The 24,348-nt window shown below is 40.5% G+C and overlaps 1 protein-coding gene across 3 annotated transcripts in view; it reads right to left on the bottom strand.

Moving 5' to 3' along the window:
• Positions 1 to 829: 829 nt before the first annotated feature.
• FAM114A1 (family with sequence similarity 114 member A1) overlaps positions 830 to 24,348 on the bottom strand; it is a 59,628-nt gene continuing 36,109 nt past the window's right edge. For all 3 annotated transcript variants that reach the window (XM_030881042.2, XM_060298764.1, XM_030881040.2), the window contains 8 exons: positions 20,289 to 20,441; positions 16,828 to 16,951; positions 13,197 to 13,288; positions 10,759 to 10,920; positions 9,775 to 9,914; positions 7,145 to 7,217; positions 2,913 to 2,966; positions 830 to 1,698 (listed from right to left, as the gene is read on the bottom strand). In XM_030881042.2, the coding sequence (XP_030736902.1) occupies positions 1,597 to 1,698; positions 2,913 to 2,966; positions 7,145 to 7,217; positions 9,775 to 9,914; positions 10,759 to 10,920; positions 13,197 to 13,288; positions 16,828 to 16,951; positions 20,289 to 20,441 (900 nt within the window). In that variant the 3' untranslated portion in view covers positions 830 to 1,596. The remainder of the gene's footprint in view (positions 1,699 to 2,912; positions 2,967 to 7,144; positions 7,218 to 9,774; positions 9,915 to 10,758; positions 10,921 to 13,196; positions 13,289 to 16,827; positions 16,952 to 20,288; positions 20,442 to 24,348) is intronic.

Here is a 24,348-nt window from a genome sequence, read left to right as displayed (position 1 = left end):
GTGCCTAGAGCCCATGCTCCGCAACAAGAGAAGCCACTGCAATGAGAAGCCTGTGAACCACAATGAAGAGTAGCCCCCGCTCGCCACAACTAGAGGAAGCCCACGCACAGCAACAAAGACCCAAAGCAGCCAAAAAAAAAAAAAGCAAGTAGGAAAACCCAGCTTTAATTGATTCCTCAGAGAATTTTTTTTCCAGATTATAAATTCTTATATTTTCCATTTTGTTGTTTCAGGAGATACACAAATGAAATGCAGGATATTGGAAAATAAAATGCTGAGAAGTAGGATGATACAAAAATATACCTACTTTGCCTGTATGGAACTCTATCAGGGGAATAAAACCAAAAGTGAACGAGGGATTTTTTCACCCTGGCAAAAGTATAGGCTTCATCTGGCCTGGACAGAGCCACTGTGCAAGACACCTTGTGACAGTACCTGGAGGGATGTCAGTGGGGCTCCCAGATAGGAACATTGTACAGACCCCTACCCAGAGTGACTATATGGGGCTCGGGGGGAGAAATGCCCATTGACAAGGCCTCTCCTGGCCGCAGAGTCTTCTGTGCAGCTTCCTGGATTGTGACCAATTAGTCATCCACACATCAGCATTTTCTGTCTTTAGAAGCAATCATTACATTTGCCATTGGCGAGTGTGATCTGTGTATTCGTGGAACAGCTTGACTCAACTGTAGTAGATTTAGAAATGCAGTCCTGGGGGTCTACTCTGTTGTAATTCCCTTAATTTTCTATCTGAATACTTACAAGCTTTATGATTGTGCTATTATGTACTTATAGTCATAAGAATTCAATTTTAAACAAAATATTCTTTAGTATCCTTTTTCATATGTATTTTCATCCCATATGTAAAGCTTGGGATAAAAAAGTACAATCAGTTGAAGGGTAGAACATTTTAAAAAACACTAATTTACCTTGTTCTTCAAATTTTTTAAGGTTTAAAAAAGCTATTAGTATTTTAAAGCATTTTAAGAATTATTATAAATCCCCTCTCAGAATATCTGTCTCTACTGGGGTGAGATCATGTTCCTCTATTGTGAGCGCACAGTAGGAACTCAATAAATGCTTGTTCTGAGAGTACATGACTATAAACAGATACTTACGTTTCTCTTTCACCATAATAGGTAATATCTATGAGTAGTGTTATCTCTGACAGTGGCATTAATATAACAAAACTAAGTTTAGGATAAGAATTGATTTTAAGTCATACTAGAAGAACGGGAAATTTAAAAGTGGAAATATAAAGTCTAGGGTCTGTCCATGAATTTCCAAATATAACATGCTTGACCAGGAAAATAGAAATGAATATTTTGAGTGAACTCCAGATAAAGGAAATTATCAATACAAAGCCATGTAAATTTAAATTAACATAAAGGAAACATAATTACTTGTAAAAACAACCGTATACATTAAGAGAAATGATACTGTCTTTGAACTTGCATTCTCAATCTGTCTGTGCAAAATTGCTTGTAGTGTCTCCAAACAGGCATCTGTGGTCAGATGCGTCGAAAACATTCCATGAAATGGTATATGTCAGAGCAACAGAGCCTGCTGTTTCCTTTAACTAGATGGAGTCTGGCCAGGTCATGGCTGTGCTTTGGAACGACTCGTCTGGATGTGTGAAACCTGCAGGACAGGCAGCAGCAGCTGGAAGGCATCCTGTATGTATGTGGTGCTATTGCAGCCCTATGAAGGGAGAAAATTGTGGTTGGAGGGTTATTGTCAGAGTTCCAGCTTGACAATTCCTCCCATTTGATAATGTTCCTTCTCCTCATACCCCACACTATTTTAGAATATTTTTCTTTTAATGTTGGTGCTTAAAAAAGATGTAAACACATTTCTTTGGATGTTTCTATTCTGTCTCTGACTGCCTGGGTTTCCTCTTAGCTGCGTCCTCCAGAACCTGCCTCTATGGTTCCTTGTCTCTTCTTGTCAACTCCATCCCCCTCTGTGGCTTTGTCTTAAACGATAACATTTGTTGTCACCACATTGTTATTCTTGTACCTTGGTAGTTTCCCTTAACGATAACACCCAATTCCTAAACGCATTGCTATAAATACATAGGTAGCCCTCCCTGACTTTTGTAATTTCCAAATTTTGCATTTGACAGGTACTTCAGACAGCAAGAAACTACTGTATATGCATTGCCCATGTTCAAACTCAACTTGTCAACACCTTGTGGCTTCAGTGGGGTGCCCTGGGGCTACAGATGTGCCAGTTCCTTAGAGATGGTCCCTAATAGAAGGTTTTCCCCACTAATTACAGGTGGAACACAGTGCCTCTAAGTCAAGAATGAGGCCTCCTGGCTTCTCTTCTTCGATCTTACATCGTTACTTCTGGCAAAGCCACAGCTGTACGGGGCAGCTGCATGTCCATGTTACAATGTCCTGGTGGGTGGGCAGGCCACGGAGTGAGCGGTCACAGAGGGTCTTGCCTCTGGTCACTGAACGGGCAGATGATAAACATTCTACTTGTCATTTTTGCCAGTCTGGAGCTTAGACCTAGCTAAACTCAAGGTTATGTAAATGGAGGGAAGTGCCCATTTTTATGAAAATCACCACTGAGCAAGAATACCTCATTGCAGCCAGTTATCACAGTGTTAAATCTGGTGTCAAACTTGGCAGCAGAAATGTGCTTCTGTCGGGGGAAACAGCAACAGAAATAACATGCGAGCTTAGCGTTTCTCTTTATAATCAGAATTCTTGAAAATGAGGTATTGCTGCTTCACCCGAGGGTTTACAGCTGGTTTAACTACACAAATGTACTCAGAAAAGACTGCAGACGATAAAATTTAGAATTGCAATAACACTTGCTGCCTGGGAGAAATACACACACACACAAAATGTAGCTCTAACATTTGCTTTGATTCAGAAGCACTTTCGCTCCAGGAGGCCACTTACCTCTAACAGTACACTATTGATCATGGGGTTAAGGACCTCAGCCTTCTTGTTGCTCTGTGGAATCAAAAGGATGAAATTGACAGATTAGGTGCTCATACTCCAAGGCTTGTCCCAGAAAATGCAGATGCTGGCTTTGTTGAGGAATCTCTTAGAGAAGAAGGGGAGAAGTGGAATGCTTACTACAGACAAGGCTTCATATTTGGTGCTTCCCCTACACGATCATTTAATTTTGACAGAAATCTTAGGAGGTAGGTAGGTACCATGATAACCCCGATTTAAAGATGAGAAAATAGGGGACGTCCCTGGCGGTCCAGTGGTTAAGACTTCGCCTGCCAGTGCAGGGGGTGCGTGTTCAATCCCTAGTTGGGGAGTTGGGGAGCTAAGATCCCACATGCCTTGCTGCCAAGGAACCAAAACATAAAACAGAAGCAATATTGTAACAAATTCAATAAAGACTTTAAAAATGGTCCACATCAAAAAAAATCTTAATAAAAAAATTAAAAAAAATAAAGATGAGAAAATAGTAATCAGGAAGGTTGAGTAACTTGCTTAAGGTCATGTAGCTAGAAATTTACACTCAGACCTTTTAAACTACTTAAAGCTCGTAGCAGGTCTGGGATTAGGGGGAGGTGAGTGAGGCTGAGTTGTACAGGGTCGGATTCAGTCTTTATTTAAAATTTTGATATTTTGTTCATCATGATTTTTTGGTGTTAATTTTGATTTTTAAAATACTGCATTAAAATATTTATCTAGATGACTGAGGTTGTTTCTTTGTCTCTTTTTGTGGGGGGGGGGAGTCCCCTTAAATTTGGTAGACATGTTATGTACTTTTACTTGCCTACCCTAGTTCCAGACCTGGTCTGTAGTCTTTTTTCTTTTAAATGCAAACACGGGTACTTGATTATAGGGTGTGTCTTCAAGGTTGGCAGTAAAGTTAAAACACTCTTAAATATAACTTGCAAACAGGTCAGCATATCCCAGTTTGCAAAACATGGAAAACGCAGAATACAGAACCTGATATTAAGTAGGTGTTCAAAAAGTGGGAGTCAGTGTTCATGTCGCCGTTATTATTATGTCCAGTCTTCTCTATCTAAAATGTTCAATCCACTCTTAGACAATAAATAATTACAGGGACTAGAAAGAAGAGGGCAGTCTTAATAGGCTGCTTTCCCTCACTGTACTTGAAAGACTTTATGACAAACAAAAGTATATAAATGAACTATTTCTTCCCAGAGCAGCCCACTTTCACTGACATTACTCTACCGAGGGTTAAGTAATGTCCTACTGGGGAAACCAGAATGGAGTCTTGGGAAAAACTCTTTAGAAACCCAGTCATTTTAGTAAGTAACCAGAAAATCCATTATGGTTTGCTTTCATGTTTATTTGATTATCAATAAACCTCTAAAATATAATCAAAATGAGGGCAATAAAATGGCATCGGTTTTCAGAATCAATGAGATGTGCAAGCAATTTAAATAGAGTCTGGAGAGCAATATATACTCATTAACTTCAAGTTATGAATAATGGCTCTTTTAGAGAATACAAACAATGACGATGTGAATCATTCATCACAGCACAAGATGAGAGGTACTGTTGTCGTGAGATGGTATTTCAGTAAACTCCATTTAGATTTGGCTTTTTCTTTCTCCAAACGATAATCTGTGTGTTCCTGATTGTGTTCATACAAACATTTGGACACAAGTGTGTGTGTGTGTATTTTTTTTCTTTTTTCTTTCTTTTGCGGTACGCGGGCCTCTCACTGTTGTGGCCTCTCCCGCTGTGGAGCACAGGCTCCGGACGCGCAGGCTCAGCGGCCATGGCTCACGGGCCCAGCCGCTCCGCGGCATGTGGGATCTTCCTGGACCGGGGCAGGAACCTGTGTCCCCTGCATCGGCAGGCGGACTCTCAACCACTGTGCCACCAGGAAAGCCCTGTGTGTGTGTATTTTATGTGTGTGTATTTATTCAAGTACACACTTATCTGCTAGAGCTTTGCTACTCAAAATGTAGGATATGAATTAGGAGCACTGTTACCACTTGGGAGTTTGTTAGAAATGCAGAATCTCAGTCCTCATCCTAGACCCACTGAATCAAAATCTGCATTTAATAAGCTCTCTAGGTTATTTGCTTGCACATTAAGGTTTGAGAAGCACTGTGCTGGAATACAATACATTAAACGGAATAGAAAGCAATACCATGAATATCACCCACTAACATAAATTAATTAATGTTTAACATGAATCATATAAAACATATAACACACATAGACACAGACATATACATCCTCATCACTAGGCAACCGTAGAGAACCAAACAGTTAGCTATCTGTCTGCTGTGTCTGATGGGCAGCCAACTGGGAGTTGAGTCAACTGGGTGAATCGTTCACCCTTCTGAGACTCAGTTTCTCAGGTAGTAAACTGGAAAGAGCGAGAAGAGGGTACAGTAGAGCCTTGGGAAGCTGAGTCGCCAAGGTCATTCCAACCTGATTAAGAGCTCACACCTCTCTGTAAATCTAGCAGTTACACCAAAGTCCATGGGCATCAGTTAACTTAGATGATGCCAATCACATAAATGTATTTTATCAAGCCTATCCTATCAATGAGCTTCTACCATCCCCCTTCACTCTGCCTGTTTACAGTGAAGCTCTATTGCTGAAGGCCTGAAATTAGACAAATATAAAAGCTGGTCTTTTACAAAATAGGAGAAGCAAACCATATGCTTTGACAGCAGAATGAATAGTTGGTATGTAACTCATCCTTTATCAACTAAGCCACTTACAGAAGTCTGAGAGGCACACAAATCGGACAGCCCAGTCCACAATCATTTTTGCTTTTTTTGAGACCTGCTCTTTGCCTGGGGTGGGGGTGCGAAGAGGTGTACCCCAGCAGCAAAGTAGGTCTACATGATACGACCCTGTCCTCATCACTACTGGAGACACCAAGATGCATATCTGAGCCTTTCAAACCTTCTCACCCAGGATCCTGGAATTTGAATGAAGAGAACCAGGAACTGCTGTAGTTGAGTCACATTAATAACAACACTTCAGAGAGAAGGTACATGAGCTCTGGTGATGGGTCCCCCACGGCTGCTCATATACCTCCACTACCTTTAATAAGCTCCCCTTTCTGTCTAAATTATTTAGTGCTTGTTTCTGTTACTTTGTGCTAGGAAGAGATATGTTGAAGTCCTAACCTCCAGTATATCAGACTGTGACCTTATTTGGAGATAGGGTGTTGCAGATTCAATTAGATAAGATGAGGTTGTACTGGTCATACCTTAATCCAATATGACCACTGTCCTTATAAGAAGAGGGAAATGTGGGCACAGACACACACAGAGGGAGGATGATGTGAAGATAGAGAAAGAAATGGGGGTTACACTGCTGCAAGCTAAAGAATGCCTGGGAAGCTGGAAGAGGCAGAGAAGGGTCCTTCCCTAGTGGCTTCAGAAGAAGCATGGCCCTGCCAATACCCTACTTTCAGACTTCTAGCCTCCAGAATGGTGAGACAATACATTTCTGTTGTTGAAGTCACCCAGTCTGTGGTACTTGTCAAGGCAGTCCTAGGAAACTAATTCATTTGTAACCCAAACACCCTAGCTAAAACAGGAAGTGAAACTTGCTGTTTCTCTTGTAAAGAATCATCTGCCTTTGCATCCAGGGCCTTAAAAGGAAAAGAAGAAAGGTTGAAAAGGAATAATTGCCACTGTCTTCTCCAATCCCATTAGGTTGAGTTACAAAACATGACTGATTTCTAAAGAAAAGAACCAGAAGCCACAGCTCCAAATGAATGCCGAACCTTTCAAAATTGTTGCCTTGGGAACAGAAACACTTCTACAGATTGGTGAAATTTTTTTCTTTTGGTCAAAGTTGAAGTGTAACAATAAAGCAGAATTATTTTACTAGAGATTGTGGAATTATATATCGCAGATGTTAAATAACAGAAGGAACCTTAGTGAACAAATAAAGGAAATGAGGCCCAGAGAGGTTTGAAAATCCACCCAATACCCTGTATGTCTGATATGGTCGCATCAGGGCTAGAACTCAGTCAGATGAGAGCCTTAAGCTGCCTATAGCTAAAGAAGATGCTCAGGTCTCATTTTAGCAAATGTCCCGGCAGAGCTTCTGCTTTGTGGAGCTATCAAAGAAGGTACTATGTCCTCCACTCCATATCACAGCCCCTTGTAGGCCTTCCCCTCAAAAAGGTGAAAAAAGAATCAGTATCATAATCTTACCCCAACAGTGGTTAAAGAATTTGTGAACTTCCTTGATAAGGAGGCCACTTCCTTGCACATTGCAGTAGTTAATCTGAAAGAAGAAAAAAAGAGATTTGGGTATTTTTAATAAAGAAAAATAATTGTATTGTTAATACAATTATTGATATTAATACAGTATTCCCTTTAAAAGAAGGGCACTCAAGTTTGAAGATGCTCTGTAGAAATATTTTCCTCAGTATTCTTCCATGATTCACAATCACAGTTTAATCTAATTCTCACCCTACCTCTTTATCGAAGCAAAGGCATATGCAGGAAAATACCAGGCTTGAGCTCCACAAGGGGTATAAAACTCTTGCCAAGGGACTTTTCTCCAGCATTGTTCATTTGAAAATAATAATGAACATTCACTGAGATACTATGTTAAATACTTTTATATGCATAATCACATTTAATCTGCATAATGACCTTATTAGGGTCCATTATTATTCCCATTTTATAGATGAAGAAATTCAAACTCAGATGTCTCTTCATATCTTGATTATGGTTTTTTTTTCTTTTTTTCGGTACGCGGGCCTCTCACTGTTGTGGCCGCTCCCATTGCGGAGCACAGGCTCTGGATGCGCAGGCTCAGCGGCCATGGCTCACGGGCCCAGCCGCTCCGCGGCATGTGGGATCTTCCCGGACTGGGGCATGAACCCGTGTCCCCTGCACTGGCAGGCAGACTCTCAACCACTGCGCCACCAGGGAAGCCCTTGATTATGTTTTTATGAGATGCCTCAAAATAAAGATCCTGTAGAATATGTTTTTTAAGACTTACATCAAATACATCAAAACTTTACCCCAATGTTTATTCCAGCCATCACGCCTAGGACTTTACCCCAAGAAAATAATGCAAGATAGATACAAATATTTAACAAAGCAATGTTTGTCATAACATTATAGATGATGACAAAAGCTGAAAACAATCTACCTAACAATGGTGCATTTTGCCTGATTTTTTTAAACAATAAGTATGTAAGACTTTTATGAAGTGATTAAAATGCTATTAGCAAAACAATAACTCCAAGTTAAGAATCTTACATGTTAAAAGATCTAGTGAAGTCAGTAGAGGCAAGTTTCGTTCTGATAAATAGGGGTTCTGTCTAAGCTATGTATTCAGGTTTGTTGAGCTATATCCATCTATCCCTCCTTCCACTCATCTATCCATCCAACTACTCATCCATCCACCCAACCATCCAAAACTTATCTGCAGGAAGGGTCAGGAGTAAGGCCAAGAGATAGCAAAGAGCAGTTCTGCCTATGTTCTTGGGCAGGTGGGTGGAAAGGCACTTACTGTACAGACATATATGAGGCCTTATTACATTTTGCTTGGAGCAGCTTGGTAAGGTTGGGACAATCAGGGGCTGAGAATCAGACAGGAGCTAAGGGTAAGGTTCTGCTTTCCATACTCAGAAACTTCTGACTTCAGCCCTCCTCTTTCCAATCAGCATGCAAATATAAAACAGTACTCAGATGTTTTCCTCAATACTTGAAACTTTTCCTATGTCGCCCTTTCCTCTTCCTTCTTTACGTCTAGACAAGTACATATTCTTTGCAGGCATTTTAAGGGCAGGATTGTGCAGTGCTTATAATATCTTGGATTTTCACATGTTTAGATAGGAAAATCTACACTAGATCACAAATCTGTACAAGTGAGGAAAAATGCCATCAGAGACACTAATAATGACTTTTTGGAAGGTCCTTCCACCAAAAATTTGCTCCCCAACCTACAATGCCAAATGTAGTAATAAGTGAAGACTAGTTAGCTAGCAAGTGAGTGAATGTGTTGAGATGTGTGTGTGTGTGTGTGTGTGTGTGTGTGTGTGTGTCTGTGCGTGTGTACCCATATATTTTTAGGAGGCTCTTATTTGGGCTCCTGTGTCTATATAATAATGAGAGGGCGTTTGGACCTGTGCTGATTTTCTATACCATAGCTTACAGTCATATGTGTAAAAGTTAATGGCTTATTCTTCAGCTCCATAATCAATTATTTTAATGAACGCTCCATACCAGCTATTTTCATGTGTATAACATTATATATATATACACGTTTTTATTTCACTAAACTAATAATAGTAGCTTACTGAAGAATAAACATATGATAGCAAATATGCATGCAAAAGCAATCCACCGTGAACTGGCTTACGTTAGTGACCATCACTGCCAGAATTCAGAACATGCAGAGCTTGTGTAAGTCCCTCGGAACAGTGGGGGTGTGTTTGCATATTTCTGTGAAACTAGTTGAGAAGGTCCATTAAGGTGTCTTTTATCTGTGTGGCATGTTGAAAATGTAATTATATTCAAAGGTCTGTACTTTCAAGATTCTGATCTATTAAAAGAAACACTTAGCGCTGAATGATGTAGGGTGTCTTCCCTTAAATCTCTTCATAAATAATTCCTGGAATGTCTAGCTAATTATTACTGTTCTCGCTAACTTGGCTCATTTCTTAAGAGAGTTCTTAATTCTTAAGATGACCACAGAACAATGGAATTAGTTGACATAAAATCTGAATCTTTAGTAGCTGAGGGTGTATGCGTGTGTGTGCGTGTGCATTTGAATGGCACGTATACATAAAATTGGAAAAATAAGAATTAAAAGTAACATTTACTTTATCAGAACTTTTGCTTGGTCGTGAGCTGGTTTTTCCTCTTCTTGTCCATGAAGAATTAATTCTGCTACTTTATGAAGCTGCTCAATACAGCGAGCTGTTACTTCTGCCAGGCTTTCGATGGACTGCATGTATGCTTCCTGAAAGCAAAAAGTACAAGTCAGAAAATTATTCATGGAGAAGACGCTTTCTAAAAAACTCCTGTGACATTAAAACAATTACATAATTCCTGGAAAAAATCCCCCAAAACAAATATGACCTGAAAAAATTTACCCAAAGATTAATGGGTGTACCTAAGACTTTTCTAAGTGGAAATACTACCATAAAACAGAAGTGTCACCAGGTCCCAGGGACATAACAAGCCTTCTTCACAGCTGGGTCCCCAGTTCTCAGAGCAGTGCTGGGCACACAACAGACATGAAAGCGTGTGGAAGGGTGGCTGAATTGAACAGACCTCAGTGGACATTTTTCTTTAGAGCGATCTAATTTGAAATTTTCTTTCTCTAAAATTAAAATTCAACGTAAAATGAAGTTATTACAAACTCATTTGTGAACATAGGCAGATTATAAATTATGCACATATAAATTTATTAAACTACAGAATAAAAACTGTGGTAATGAAATTCTTTTTTGGAAAAAGCTTGAATTATCTCATTAGTTATGGGGCATAAGGACATGTTATGGTTACAAATTTGATATGATGGAATTTTACCCTAAAGATAAATCAACTATGTTCTTAAATATCTTTTTTCCTTTAAATTATAACTGTAACGCTATGGAGGAAAGCTACAATATCTATGCTAAATCATGAAATGTCCTGGTATAGAGAAATTTTAGTGTTTATTACATTAATACTCATATTTCTATAGTGTGCAATAGGGTATAAATGAAAATGAAATGGTTTTGCCTCACTTAAAATTAGGCTGCTAATAAAATGAACACAATATTACTGCTCTTTAGGCGGACGATCTGTAATGCGTTTACCTCGACTGTCTTAGTTTTCCTTTCTTCCTTCTTGTCTTCTTCGGCGTTTTCAGGTTTCTCTTCCTTTTCTTCCTTCTCTGTTTTGTCCTCTGACTCTTCGGCCACGTCTACTGGCACCACAGTTTGATCCTCTTCCACCCAGTCATGAGCTTTTTTCATGGCCTGCAAAGGCCCCCAACCAAAGCAATACGTTTATTGTACAAATATGGAGACACAAAAGCCAATCCCATGACTTGGATCAAACCCTAAACTGCCAAGGGTGGTTCTTTGTACGTTTAAAGAGTGATGGGGCAATTCCTCAACTTCCTTAAAAACACCTTGTTGTTGCTTTCTGGTAAAAAACACAGTAAGAAAAAGGGACAGAGTAGAAAGAATGTATGGAGAGAAAACTGCAGGGCCTGAGAAATTTTTGGAAAGCATTCTAAAATGATACTCAGGGCTTCCCTGGTGGCGCAGTGGTTAAGAATCCGCCTGCCAATGCAGGGAACACGGGTTCGAGCCCTGGTCCGGGAAGATCCCACATGCCACAGAGCAACTAAGCCCGTGCGCCACAACTACTGAGCCTGCGCTCTAGAGCCCGCGAGCCACAATACTGAGCCCGTGTGCCACAACTACTGAAGCCTGTGCGCCTAGAGCCTGTGTTCTGCAACAAGAGAAGCCACCGCAATGAGAAGCCCTCTCACCGCAACAAAGAGTAGCCCCCACTCACCGCAACTAGAGAAACCCTGTGCACAGCAACAGAAGACCCAATGCGGCCAAAAAATAAATAAATAAAATCTTAAAATAAAAATAAAATGATACTCAGGAATAAAAATGACCGTCACTTTGGAAAAGCCATAGTATATTTTTCACTTTTTGTGACCAACTGTAAAATTTCATATATATATATATATATATATATATATATATATATATATATATATATATATATATGAAATTTAGCCAGGGTCATTGCTAAAGCCAATTTCCTCATCTGCTATGTCTCATGAAGCCCTTAATATTTCATGAACCTAATAATGTATCGCACCGGAAGATGAAGGATGGCTCTGCTCCTCTCCAGCCATGCCAGAACCTCGCAGGGCGGGGTCGGGGGGTGGGAACAAGAGAACTGTGATGAATTTCACTTCACATGAGTGCAGTTTGAGCAACTTGTGGCCTTAAAAGTTTTTGAACAAGCAGACACCACCTTCCCTATCTGTTACTCCCTGAATTTTGAAAGGGCAGACTTACCAGCTTTTATATTATAGTTTAAGCTGTTTGCTTAAGTTGCATCTGAGCTTATGCAAAACTTACTTCTCATTTGAAAGCTTGCATGTCAAAGTTTAATGTGTCATGGTGTTGATGGCAAGTTAATGGGGAGAAGATTAGGGGAGACAAAACCTAACAAACCATGCTTGGTGTGTCCTCTTTTAGGGACAAAGGTTTACCTATGTAAATAAGCCAGTGAGACCTCGGAGGCACCACACACACTCTCTGAGCTGCGGCAGGTGCTGTGTGGAGATGAACGAGGCAATTTCCCTGCTGTGTTCAAGTCACTGACCTGCCAGAATCAGTGACCTCTACCAGAGATAAAGAAATTGCTCATCTCTCCACCTCACTGCCTCAGTCTGCCCTTTCCTCACCCACCTTGATGAGTGAGGACCTGTGTCAACCACCGATCGCTAAAGAGAAGAAAGAGAGCGGGTGGTGGTGGGATGAACTGGGAGACTGGGATTGACATGTATACACTGATGTGTATAAAATGGAGGACTAATAAGAACCTGCTGTATAAAAAAATAAATTAAATAAATTCAAAAAAAAAAAGAGAAGAAAGAGAGAATGGGAAAAATGACAGTTTTAAGTAATTAATGATCAGTGACCTCATTAAGAAATGCCATCGCAAGACCTTGTAGGAACTTGCAAAACATCCAGTGTTACCCTCAGAGGAAGCCAGACAGTGAAAGCTCAGATGGTCTTAGACACGACGAAGCACCGGCTTTCCCGTGGGAGGGGTTGTGTGAGTGGCCTGGCTCTGGCAGATGTGCTTTCTCTGCCTAATGGTGGCATGTCACTTTCGAGAGGAGGGGAGATGGAATTTGAAAAAGCCCTTTGGTGATTCTGCACCTTCTTTCCTCCTCTAGGCTGAGGGTAACCACTGATCTGATCTAAGACCCTATTTTAAGGAGAAATGACTTGTTCAAGGTCACAAGGTAATTGCCAGTGAAACTGCAACTAAAATGCAGGTCTCGCGACACAGCCTAGCAGGTTCTCCGCAGCCACATTTCATGATGTTGCCTCCTCGAATCTTAATTACTGACCTGGGACTCCCCTCCCGCTATGTGCCATTGGGACTTGGGGTTTTTCTATTTCAGGTGGATTTCTGGATTTTACAACCGAGACCTTTAAAAAAAAACAAAAAGAAACCAACAAGCAAAAACTGAGATTCATATGGTGCTGACCTTATTGAGTTTGTCAGGCGTGGCCGCAACATGCAATTCAAAGAGAAGCTCTGTAAGCATGCTAGCAAATTCTTCTCCCTCTTCTTCTATCCCTGGAAATAGAAAATGACAGAAGTAAGAAGCATGATTTATTTTTCATCCTTCAGAATGTGGCAGCTCCCCCAACCTTACAGTCAGAGCCCACAGTCAGAGTATAAGTGGGGGCAGCAGCAGCCTGCCCTCCAGCCGCTGGGCAAAGACAAGCTGTGCCCATGTATAAGCACAGAGGCGAGGCAGCAGCTGGGCGAGGGGCTGGTGGAGCCTTGCTGCTCGCAGCTCTAGCTGGGGCACCCCTGGGCTGGCCCGAAGGGCACGTGAGGGCAGGGAGGGACCTACTGGTCTTGTTCACAGCTGTAGGTGGTCAGTAGCTGTTTGCTAAATGACTGAATGAACAAATGAATGACCCTTCTCAGGCTTGAGAGCCCTGGGACAACACTGTGTTTATGACTTACAGTACTGTTATGCTTAGCATTGCAACCCTTAATGATACTCAGGGTACCCTTTTAGGTCCACAGAGCCACAGTACTGAGCAAGCAGAATTTTGTAAACACTAGAGTTTTATATAAACTATATTGTTAAGTGTTACAAAGATATAAACATAGGGAGATTAAAAATATTTGAGAGTAATCAACACTAAATTAGGATACACGTACTCTCTGTAGCTCCAGCTTTTAAATGTGCATTCGTTCTATAGGACAGAGAAAAACACCAATAACTTGTAGCAAATGTTTTAGGAAAATCATCACAGAGAAAAATGGATGTAAATAAAAAACAGATGTTAAAGAGTGTTGCAACAAAGAATACCTATTACTACAATTCTTGGTCTGTATGTGTGGCCGAGAAGATCTTCACCAAGTCAATAAAAAGAGAAAATATCTTTTAAAAATCTTTTCACAACAGTGGTAAACCAAATTAGAGACCCACGGCAGTGTGATAAAATTACACTCTGCTGGTAGGACAAACATGCAAATCATTAGCTAATGTTATTAAATGCAGAGGAGCCCAATATTAAATTTATCTAAAAATGACAGTTCATTACATTTTCTAAGACTACCAAATAAATTATTTAGGTGTTAGGGGGCTTTTAGGAATGCAAGCTTACAAGAAAAAATATGATGAGAATGCTGTGGTTTCTCCCAGAATTTTGCTCCTGGATTGTCTGCTCTCCCTCACTAATGAGATTGCTCTAGACAGCTTTTAGTTAATCCCTCACCTTTCTGGAGTTGTAACACTCCATCATGTTGGATTGATTTAATGACAACCCTGCTATTCTTCTCTCCTATTCTTCTTTAGGTGTCTAAATGACATTTATTTATTAAATTAAGTTAATTAAAAGTAATTGTGTTTTGATAATCTGGAGCTGCCCTTTAGGAAAATGGACATATTATGGGAGGTAACAGGGTTCCATCACTTAAAGAGAGATTAATCTACCATTTCTTTTTTTTTTTTTTTTTTTTTGTGGTACGCGGGCCTCTCACTGTTGTGTTCTCTCCTGTTGCGGAGCACAGGCTCCGGACGCGCAGGCTCAGCGGCCATGGCTCACAGGCCCAGCCGCTCCACAGCATGTGGGATCTTCCCGGACCGGGGCACGAACCCGTGTCCCCTGCATCGGCAGGCGGACTCTCAACCACTGTGCCACCAGGGAAGCCCAATCTACCATTTCTTAAGCATGCTGTTCAGGACTTCAATTTTTTTTTTTTTTGGTCATATTAAAAAATCTCCATTTACTGAAGCTCTATATTAACACTGGAACATAACACATGTAGTAACATTTTCTATTTAACAGTATTGAATCAAGTTTTATCTCCAAGAAATTGCACTAGTTGGGGATGCCATACTGCATTCACTTACACTGGAAACAATATTTCTTTGATGTTAGGGAGAATTTGGGATCCTGTTTTTATCCGTTCTGAATGACACCCCCAGTAAGGCAAAGGTCTACCTCAGGCATCATAAACTGAAGAAAAATAGCCTGCATCTTTTTGGTGATTGTTACTCTGGAAAAGAGGCATCTACATTAGCTCATCTTGGGTTCAGAATACTAGCTGCATGACCTTTGACAGCTAGTATCTTAGTTTCTTCATTATTAAAGCAAAGACAAGATTGTCATCCTTTGTGACTTTGTAGAAACACACAAATGCTCAAAACCATTGTTCTCCATCTGTCTCTTTGATATTGACCTTTTCCTATGCTTCAGTGTAATTGATTCTTCTATTTTGATGCAGTGAGCATATCTCATTAAACTGAAGGCACACGAGGTCAGCATGCGGGGCTAAAGCGGGAGATAGTATTTAAAAGACAGTTTGCAAATGCTTAGAATAATTTTGCCCCGAGCATCTAGGCTGAAGCATTTGAGCTCTTGTGTTTGAGCTTTGATTAAAGATATGTAACACATCTGGGCACAAAATGCTTCCAGAGAGTGATGTACATGCTATGCATGTACACTATCACAAGTACAATCGTAAATAAAAGTTGTAACTTATTGCATCTTTACTATTTTCCTGGAATTATGTTAGCACTTTTAATAATAATAACAGCTAACACTTCGAGCAGCTCTGTGTGCCAGGCTCTGTAATATGTTTTTGCATATATTATCTAATTTGATCCTTACAATAGCCCTTAGGAATAGGTATCACTGTCTCCATTTTACAGGTAAGATACTGAATTTCAGAAAGGTTATATAACTTGTTCAAGGACAAATAGCAAGTAAGTAGTGAAAATGTTGCAAATAAGACCCTTCAGATGATCCCAGGAGAAGCCAGCCTTGTGTGTCCAAGGTTGCTTAAGTTTTCAGCATAACCTACGTGAAACAACTGTCTAGTGCTTGGTGATGACATCAATCACTCTCCATGTACACAACAAATGCTTTACTATATTCTGCTCCTAAATGGACAACTTAATCATTAAGCACGTCCAACTTTGGGAACCTCTTTTCCTCTCTCAAGGAAGCCTTGCTTCTCACAAAATAGGTTCTAGTCTCCTTGGGGTCATGTCATCGTCTGGGTGGAAGAGCGTGTACCTGGCTCACTTTAGTGATTGACTAAATCAATCAAACCTGACAAATCACGCCTTGATGCACCCTGTGCCTTTGTATTTTTGGGGTGACGTGTAGGCCGCTTACAAATACACCCTAACTCCTACACACAGAAATTAAAAGGAAGAAGAAAAATATGAAAAGAAATCCATTGAAAGACCTGCCCACCATCAAGATCAACCACATTCAACAACTTCCACATGCAGGTAAAAAATCAGACACTGGAGCATAAACTCTAGTCATCAGGGCCCTGTTGAGTGCACTGTGCTCTTTGTTCACTTGACCAGATGCATTTGCTGTGTGCCTGTGACATGACAGGGACACCAGAGAAATAAAGGTGCCTCACTCAGCAGTTCCCACCCAAAGGACAGGAGGACTATAGGTCAATGTGACCAGCTCCTGTAAAAAGAGCAGATGCACAGAGAATTTGGAAGTGAGCAGGAGAAGCACCTGAATTAAGTAATTCTCTCCTGTTCAAAGGGCTATGCTTATTAACAGCAGTTTCTAAGGATGGCACCAATCGTTTGTCTTGCTATTTAACTGGTTACTTTCCTTTACCTTGCACTTCTTGATTCTCTTCATTCTCTAATTCTTTGGCTGCAAAGATGTCTTTAATGGAAATTAGGTCATTTTTTAAGACTTCCAGCTTCTCTCCATCAAGTGATGCTAAAAATGACTGAACCTGAAAAAAAGAAATAGGTCAGCATAACTGTCATCTTTTCTTCTCATTAATGATGTTTACGTACAGCTGTGCCCAGTTCTCCCAGGTGATTCATGGTGTGGGAGGTAACACTGGGTTGAATGTTGGATTTAACTGCCTAGTAACTGTGCAACTTTGGGTAAGTTACATAAGCTCCTTGGGCTTCAGTTTTCCCATGTTTTTAAGTGAATATATTTGACAGATAACATTGTGTAAATTTAAGGTGTATAACATGTTAATTTGATACATGTGTATATTGTAATATGATTGCCACTGTAGCGATATTTAGCACCTCTATCACATTACATAATTATACTTTCTTTTTAGTGGTTGAGACAATTAAAATTGTAGTCTCTTAGCCAGTTTGATGATTATAGTACAATACTGTTGTCCGTATGCCTCATACTACACATTAGATCTCTATCGCTTATTTACTACTTTTGCAAGTTTGTACAGACAGCTGGAGATAAAGGGAAGAGAGCAGGCAGGAGGGTGATATGAAAATTTGAGGAGTCTGAGAATTCTAAGTGGAAACCTGGCCTTCCAGGCCATTATGAAAGTACATTTGTCAAGGAAGGATGACAGAATATGTTTTCTTTAACAGTTTGTTTCCAAAACTCTTTAACTTTGAAATAGTTGGTATGTGCAGGGTTGCCAGATAAAATATAGGATGTCTGACTGAATTTGAATTCCAGATAAACAATGAGCGTTTTCTTGGTATAAGTGTGTATCTCAAATATTGCACAGGACATATTTATACTAAGAAAGTATTCATTGTTTATCTAAAGTTAAAATTTTATTAGTCATCCAGTATTTTTATTTGCTAAATCTGACAACCGCAGTAGGGTCTCCATTTGTATTCTTGCCAGGAGCCTGTGACTATTAGGATGGGACTAGTGGAGCCATAAGATGGACAGAGCCCGGCTTCTGGATCCCTAAATGCTGGCAAGCTGCCTGCTGACCAGACACTCATATCTTGGGCTGTCACAGGAGTGAGGAGAACTCTTACTGTTTTTGACCCATATATTTTTAGGACTATTTATTATAACACCCAGTAACTATTATTACTAAGCCAAGAAAAAGTTCTGCATTTCTCACTATGAAAACTACGAAAATCTCCAGGCTGGGGAAAGAAAGCAGAGCTTGTGGGAGCAGTATGCCAACAGAGGGAAACACCCCCCTCCAGGGACCAAACTGCCTTCCTGGCAACATCAGTCCTTTGGGGCTCTTTTCTAGAGGCCTGGGGCTGTTTTACAGCTAGACCTGCATTGGAACCAGCCAGAGTGGAATGTATCTCTACCACCGTGATAGATTCAAGGGGCCATGCTCCCCTGTAATGTTTTCAACAATAATAACATGTATATATAAGAATGCAGATAAAAATAAAATGTCATCAACATTATATACGCATCTACACGTGTATGTAAAAATGGCAGCTAACGTTTATTGACTACTTATTATGTATTAGGCATGCTGCAACTAGCTTCACATGGATCATCTCATTTAATTCTTTTAATAATTTTACGAAGTTGGTTATCATTCCCATTTCATCGGTAAGGAGATTGAGGTAAGACAGGTCCAAAACCATACAGCTACTGAGTGGCATTTGATCACATAATGTCTGACCCCAAACCCTGCTTTTGTAGGGAAAAGTTTGTTTTTTAGTGGAAAACTACATTTTCCAGATCACACTTTACCAGATTATTGGATTCTGATTCCATGGGAGTAATTTTATAACTCCGTAAAATGTAGATAGCTGATAGCAGTGCAAAACAATAACGAATTTTGCCCAGTGGAGGGACAACCTCTCCTTCTATGGAAAAACCAGGTTTGTGTCCATTTGTACGTTCATTTCAAAATTGCTTTATTTCATATGAATTTGTGCTTCTTTGGCTTTTCCTTCGAACCGGTTATAACATCTGTCTGGTTCTTTCATTTAATTAATGAGGTAAGTAAATTCTTTGATTTGTGTTCACTTGGTATCTGCATGAGTCATGATTTTGCTTTAAAAAAATGATCCGTTAACAGTTTAACCACAAGACTGTCAGTGATGGCTGATGGATAACGAAAAAGGAAATAAACACAGAGTAACTTGTAATTCTGTAATCTTGTATGTGTGTGTGTGTCCATCCTGTTTGGTTCTTCGTTACCTGTTATATGGCAGAGGTCCTCTTTCCCTGACTAGGTGGGCTTCAAGAATGTCTCAACCCCCCAAAGTCCAAATGTAAGAAGACAAGGTCAACAGAGAGTTAAAAATCACTGTTCGCTTCTAAGGCTTACTTCCAAGTTCAGCCTCCTGTCTGAGGACCTGCCTCTCCCCCAAGTAAATGTCACTGGGATGGCCCATGGCCCCTCCCAGGAAGTCCAGAGGGTACTGCCCTGTGGCCTTCACTGCAAAAACACCCCAGACTACAGTAAGCCTGGCTCACAAAAAGAGCAGTATATACAATTAAATGAGTCAATAGTTTTAAAGTGCTTAGATTAGTGATTATATAAATGACATATAAGTGTTTGTTAAATAAAAACACACACATTTAGGGACGGACACACACACACACATCCTTTTTAAAAAAAAGAAATCACCAACAACCCTGCTGACTTCCACTATTCATGTTTGTTTTCTTGGGATCAGACAGTGTGAATGTGCAGGGCTGTTAGGTAATTTCCCAGAGCTCTGTTCAGGAGCATCACTAAATAGAGCTTTAACGCCCAGTAAGATAATCCTGCCCTTTGTGGCCCAGGCATTCTAAATAAATAACTATATCACCCATGAAACTAAATATATTAGAACCCTGCAGTCTGGGAGAAATACCAGCTGCTTTGTCTCCGCTGGGTAGGAATGAAGACATGGCCTGGCAGGGCACCTCTGATCTGGGTACTACATCATCAAATGGAGGCACAGGCCAGGTGCTGACAGCCAGGGTTTGCAAGGCCTTTTGGGCCGTGAGTTGGGGGTGGTGATGACTCCTGTCATGCTGGCCCTCCTGGGGCTGGTGAGGGGGAACAGCTAGGCACAGGACAGAGAGAAAATAATATGGAGCCTGAGGGGGGTCATCAGGGTGGACAGTATCTGTGACCTCAGCACAGTAATGAGGCTCTAGAAAGGAGGCTTTCTTTCGTGTTTAAGAAGACGTATTCACTCCAGGTGCTTCTCATGTAGTAGACAGTCCTCAGACCCCAAATGTGGGAGATGAGTACAGGGACCCTGTTTGTGTGTGTGCGTGTGTGTGTTTAATAATTTTTTTTTTTAACATTTAAAAAAAAAAAAAAGAAGACGTATTCATGAGCATACTACTTCAAATGACCAGGACAGACATACCTTGCTTTCGCTTTCATTGGACAGAATTTCCAGGGCTTCCAGGTGTGACAAACCCTGATACTCATCAAACAGCATCCCGTAGTGTGCAGTCCTCTCGGCCGTGAGCTGCTGTGCCAGCCTCTGCTTCTCCTTCTCCTTGGCTTCCCGCAACATCTGCACAAATACACAGTGTTTGTATACTAGGTGTACGCTTAAAAGCCGCATTTCCTGCGGAAGATGTTGGGGGAGATGAGCACTGACTTGGTACTTGTGAAGAGTAGGTTTTAGTCACTGTAGAATTTCTAAAAAAAATGACTTTTTGCATTGATCTTACTCACAAGTTTTTACATAATATTCCACTTTGAACTTTTCATGTTCATATGTACACAGCAAAACAAAGCAAAAATTCTGCACCCAGGAAGAGGATTGAAAAGCAGCATAACAAAAGCTGAACAGTGGTTTCTACTGAAGTGTTTTCCATGTGTGTGATTAATCTTATTTTTAAAATGTCCAGATTTTCTATAATGAGCAAATTTTATTTACACTGGGAAAGTTGAATCTATTGTGACAGGATTACTTGCAACTTGTACACTTAGGCAGACTTCAAAGGAAAAATAAGCTGGTCTGATTTTATTTGAGTTATTTAAAAATTTTGTGTGTGTGGTTATTAAACATCTTTGATGAAAATGATTAATAAAATATAAACTCATAGTGTATTCCTCACCAGATACTTAATATTAATGTAAATAAGAATGTTAGCTTATCAGTTCTTTGATAAGATTGGTTTCTAGAAATACTGTGAACCGAGTTCCTCTCCAGGTTGATCATTTTTCTCCAGTTATTTTTCTGCTGATTAAATAATAAGACAGTAAAATAAACGCAAGTCCACCAGTTACTCTTAATTTCCTGCCTTTGTTTTCTTTGATTCTAAGCATCTTTTATTTGATTCCTCATCAAGGTGACTGTGGCATTTAGTTTATAGGGTTCTTTAATATCTGTGAAGAGCACCATAAATGCACTGGCCACCACAAGGTCACAAGGGGAAGATCATGAAAGAATAGATTTTGGTTTTTATTATGTGTCAATAAACAATCAGCTTCATTCTCCTTTTTGGTTCTTGAGGTTGTTGACCCCAAACCCACCAGGCTGCAGACAGAATTCTCCCTCCTGCCTGTCTTTAAGACTAAATAAGTATAAGATCTGAAAGTTTTCAAAACAGCCCCATCAAATCATCCCTGGGAATTGTTAACATTTACAATAAAACCCAGCTACTCCCACGGATCTCACTGGCTTGGTGGTGGTGAAATAAAGTAACAAAGTGACACTGAAATTGCTTTCTTTCCTACACCAACTTCCATCTCTAAATTCTGATTCAGGTTAGAGGGAAAAAGGGATGCAATAAAAGGTAAAGGGAAATTGTCACTTTGGAACGATGTGGATTCACCCAAGAAATGAAGAGTGAAATTAAAGTGGCCTAAAGAAGAATTAACTGGCTTTCGGGGTGCTGCTGCTACATTCCTTCCGGAGAAGAAAAGGAGATTGGTTTAAATAGCAGTGAGTGATTCTGGCGTGGAAGACTTTGGGACAGAAGGGCAGCTTTGGAAACTTACACCAGTGGGATCTGAGAATCACCCTGTCCCCATGTTATTCAAAGAGTAAGATAGAATGCATGAGAAACTTAGGGAGGGCATGCATGAACATTTCTGATGTCTAGAGTTATTTAGTGTGGATTAGGAAAAACGTAACAGATGTCCCTCTCTCAGTTGATGGCAGCTTCATCCTTGTAGCTGCTCAGGCAAAAACCCTGGAATCATCCGTGCCTCTTCCTTTTATGTCATACTCCATACTCAGTCCACCAGGAACTCTGGATTGACCTTCAAACTACACCCAGAACCAGCCTTCATCACCACCTTCATGGCTTCACACTGCTCTGAGCCACCATTATCCTTTGTTTAGATACGTGCAAATGCCTCCTGAGGAGGCTGTGAGAGGGGAGCATAAATGACCAAGAGCCCCGAGGGTGCGCTTTGAAACCCACTCTTCATTTTCACTGAGGTCATGCCTCTTACCACCTCCCCCTGCCAATCACTGGTGCAGCAGGGATGTTAGGGCAGACCTTCTCCTGAGAGACGGAAACTCCTGTCAGTGGACTTTGGCTGAAGGACTCTCCCATGGCTTTGCCAAACCTTCCTTAGACTGCACAGCAGTCTAGGATGATTGTACCCAGTCTCCTTTCTTGTTCCCCTCCACTGGGATCAGACTTGCATTGTGGTCTTATGGCTCTCCCCCAACTCCCACAATTTTCTCTCACATTGTCATTTCTACCAATAAAATCCTTGCACGTTTAAACTTACCTTGGCATCTGCTTCCGGGAGGATGTAGGCTGATACACACTCTAACTGGCCTCCCTGCCCTTCACCCTCCCCCCAATCTAGTCTGTTTTCAACACCATAACTAGAGTGATACTTTTAAAATCAGATCTTGTCACTCCAAAACGTTGCAATGGTCTCCCTTTTTCACTAATAGTGAAGTCAAAGGTTCTTACAAACGCCCTCCACAATCTTCCATCACCTGCTCCCCATGACCACACTGGCCTCATCTTCAGCAACTCTCATCCTGGCTCACTCCTCTCCCACCACACAGCATCCTTACTCTTCCTTGTTCATACCAGACACTCCTGCCTCAGGGCCTTTTCACAAGCTGCTCTTTCTGCTTGAAATGCGCCTCACCCAGATTCTGCATAGTCAAGTCTTCATCTCCTTCAAGTATTTGCTCAAACGTCATTCATCTATCTTCATGAAGTTCTCCCTCACAATCTGACTTAATACTTAACCTGCCCCTCACTCCCATATTCCTGATTACCCTCTTTCTGCTCTACTTTTTCTATTTTTTTGACAGCACTCATCATCTTCTAAAATATGAGATACTGTTTATTGTTTGTTTGTCCCTCCTCACTAGAGCAAATCTCCATAATGCAGGGATATTTACTCATTTTGACCACTGATGTATCTCAGGTGCTTAGAACAGTGCCTAGCACATAGCGGACATTCAAAATGCATTGTGGAGTGAATGACCGAATGAAAAATTACGGTTCGGAAGGAAGCTGAAGTGGGCAGTGGCCCCCCACATATTTTTCTCCCCTTTCTATGAGGCTGGAAGTAAAGGATTTTAAGATGGTGGAGCCACAAGACGTGGGCTGCCCACGAACGCTAACGCTATAGGAATGAAAGATAAAGCGTCTTCATTTTAAGCCACATTGATACTTGGGTTATTATTATTATTTTTGGTTTTGTTTTGTATTTGTACAACATCTAGTGTTAATGTTCTGATTAATACAAAATCTATTTTCTTCTTTAAGGATCAGGAGGGTGATGGTCTAGCTGATCCTACCAAGTCCCTACCTGGGCTGTAATATCACAGTGGTTATATGTGGGTTATTCTGGAAGAGCCAAGAAGAAATAACCTAAAAATCAAACTTTTCAGGAGCTGCCACTCACCTGTTGCCAGTGATAGCTCTTTCGTGGCTTCCCAGCACTGAGCCATGGGAAGATGTGTTTGTCCTGCCTGTGAAATTTGTAAGATCCTGCATCTGCTGCTCCTGATTTTGATAAGACATAGAGAGACCTGGTGTATCAGACTCTTAAGGGGGAAGGGGAAAAGGGGCATGATTGACACTATGGGGTCTGAGCTGGTCATGTGTCAACTGAAAGAGCAAGTTCAGTATTAGAGTTTTGTATTTGGAAAATAAGATAAACATTATTTTTAATTTTACTGACTACTGTAAGTAAGCAAAACATAGATTAAATTCTTCATACCATATTTCTCAAGGAGGAACACTTTAGAGCTGGAAGTATGAGAGGAGAAGTCTAACCTTGCACATAGTAAGAGAAATATAAATTAAAATTCCAATGAGATACCATTTCTACCTATCATCTTGATACATAAAAAAGACAATGACCACAACTAACATTCTTGGGTGCTAACTATGAGTCAGGTTCTATTCTAACTCATTTCATCCTCACAACAAAGCTGTCAGTAGGTATTGATGTTACCAGTGTACAGATGAGTACTCTGAGGCACA

This window comes from Globicephala melas, chromosome 5 (genome assembly GCF_963455315.2).
Source record: "Globicephala melas chromosome 5, mGloMel1.2, whole genome shotgun sequence".
Taxonomy (NCBI): domain Eukaryota; kingdom Metazoa; phylum Chordata; class Mammalia; order Artiodactyla; family Delphinidae; genus Globicephala; species Globicephala melas.
The sequence above is the reverse complement of the archived record's forward strand: the minus strand, read 5'-3'. Positions and strand labels throughout refer to the sequence as shown.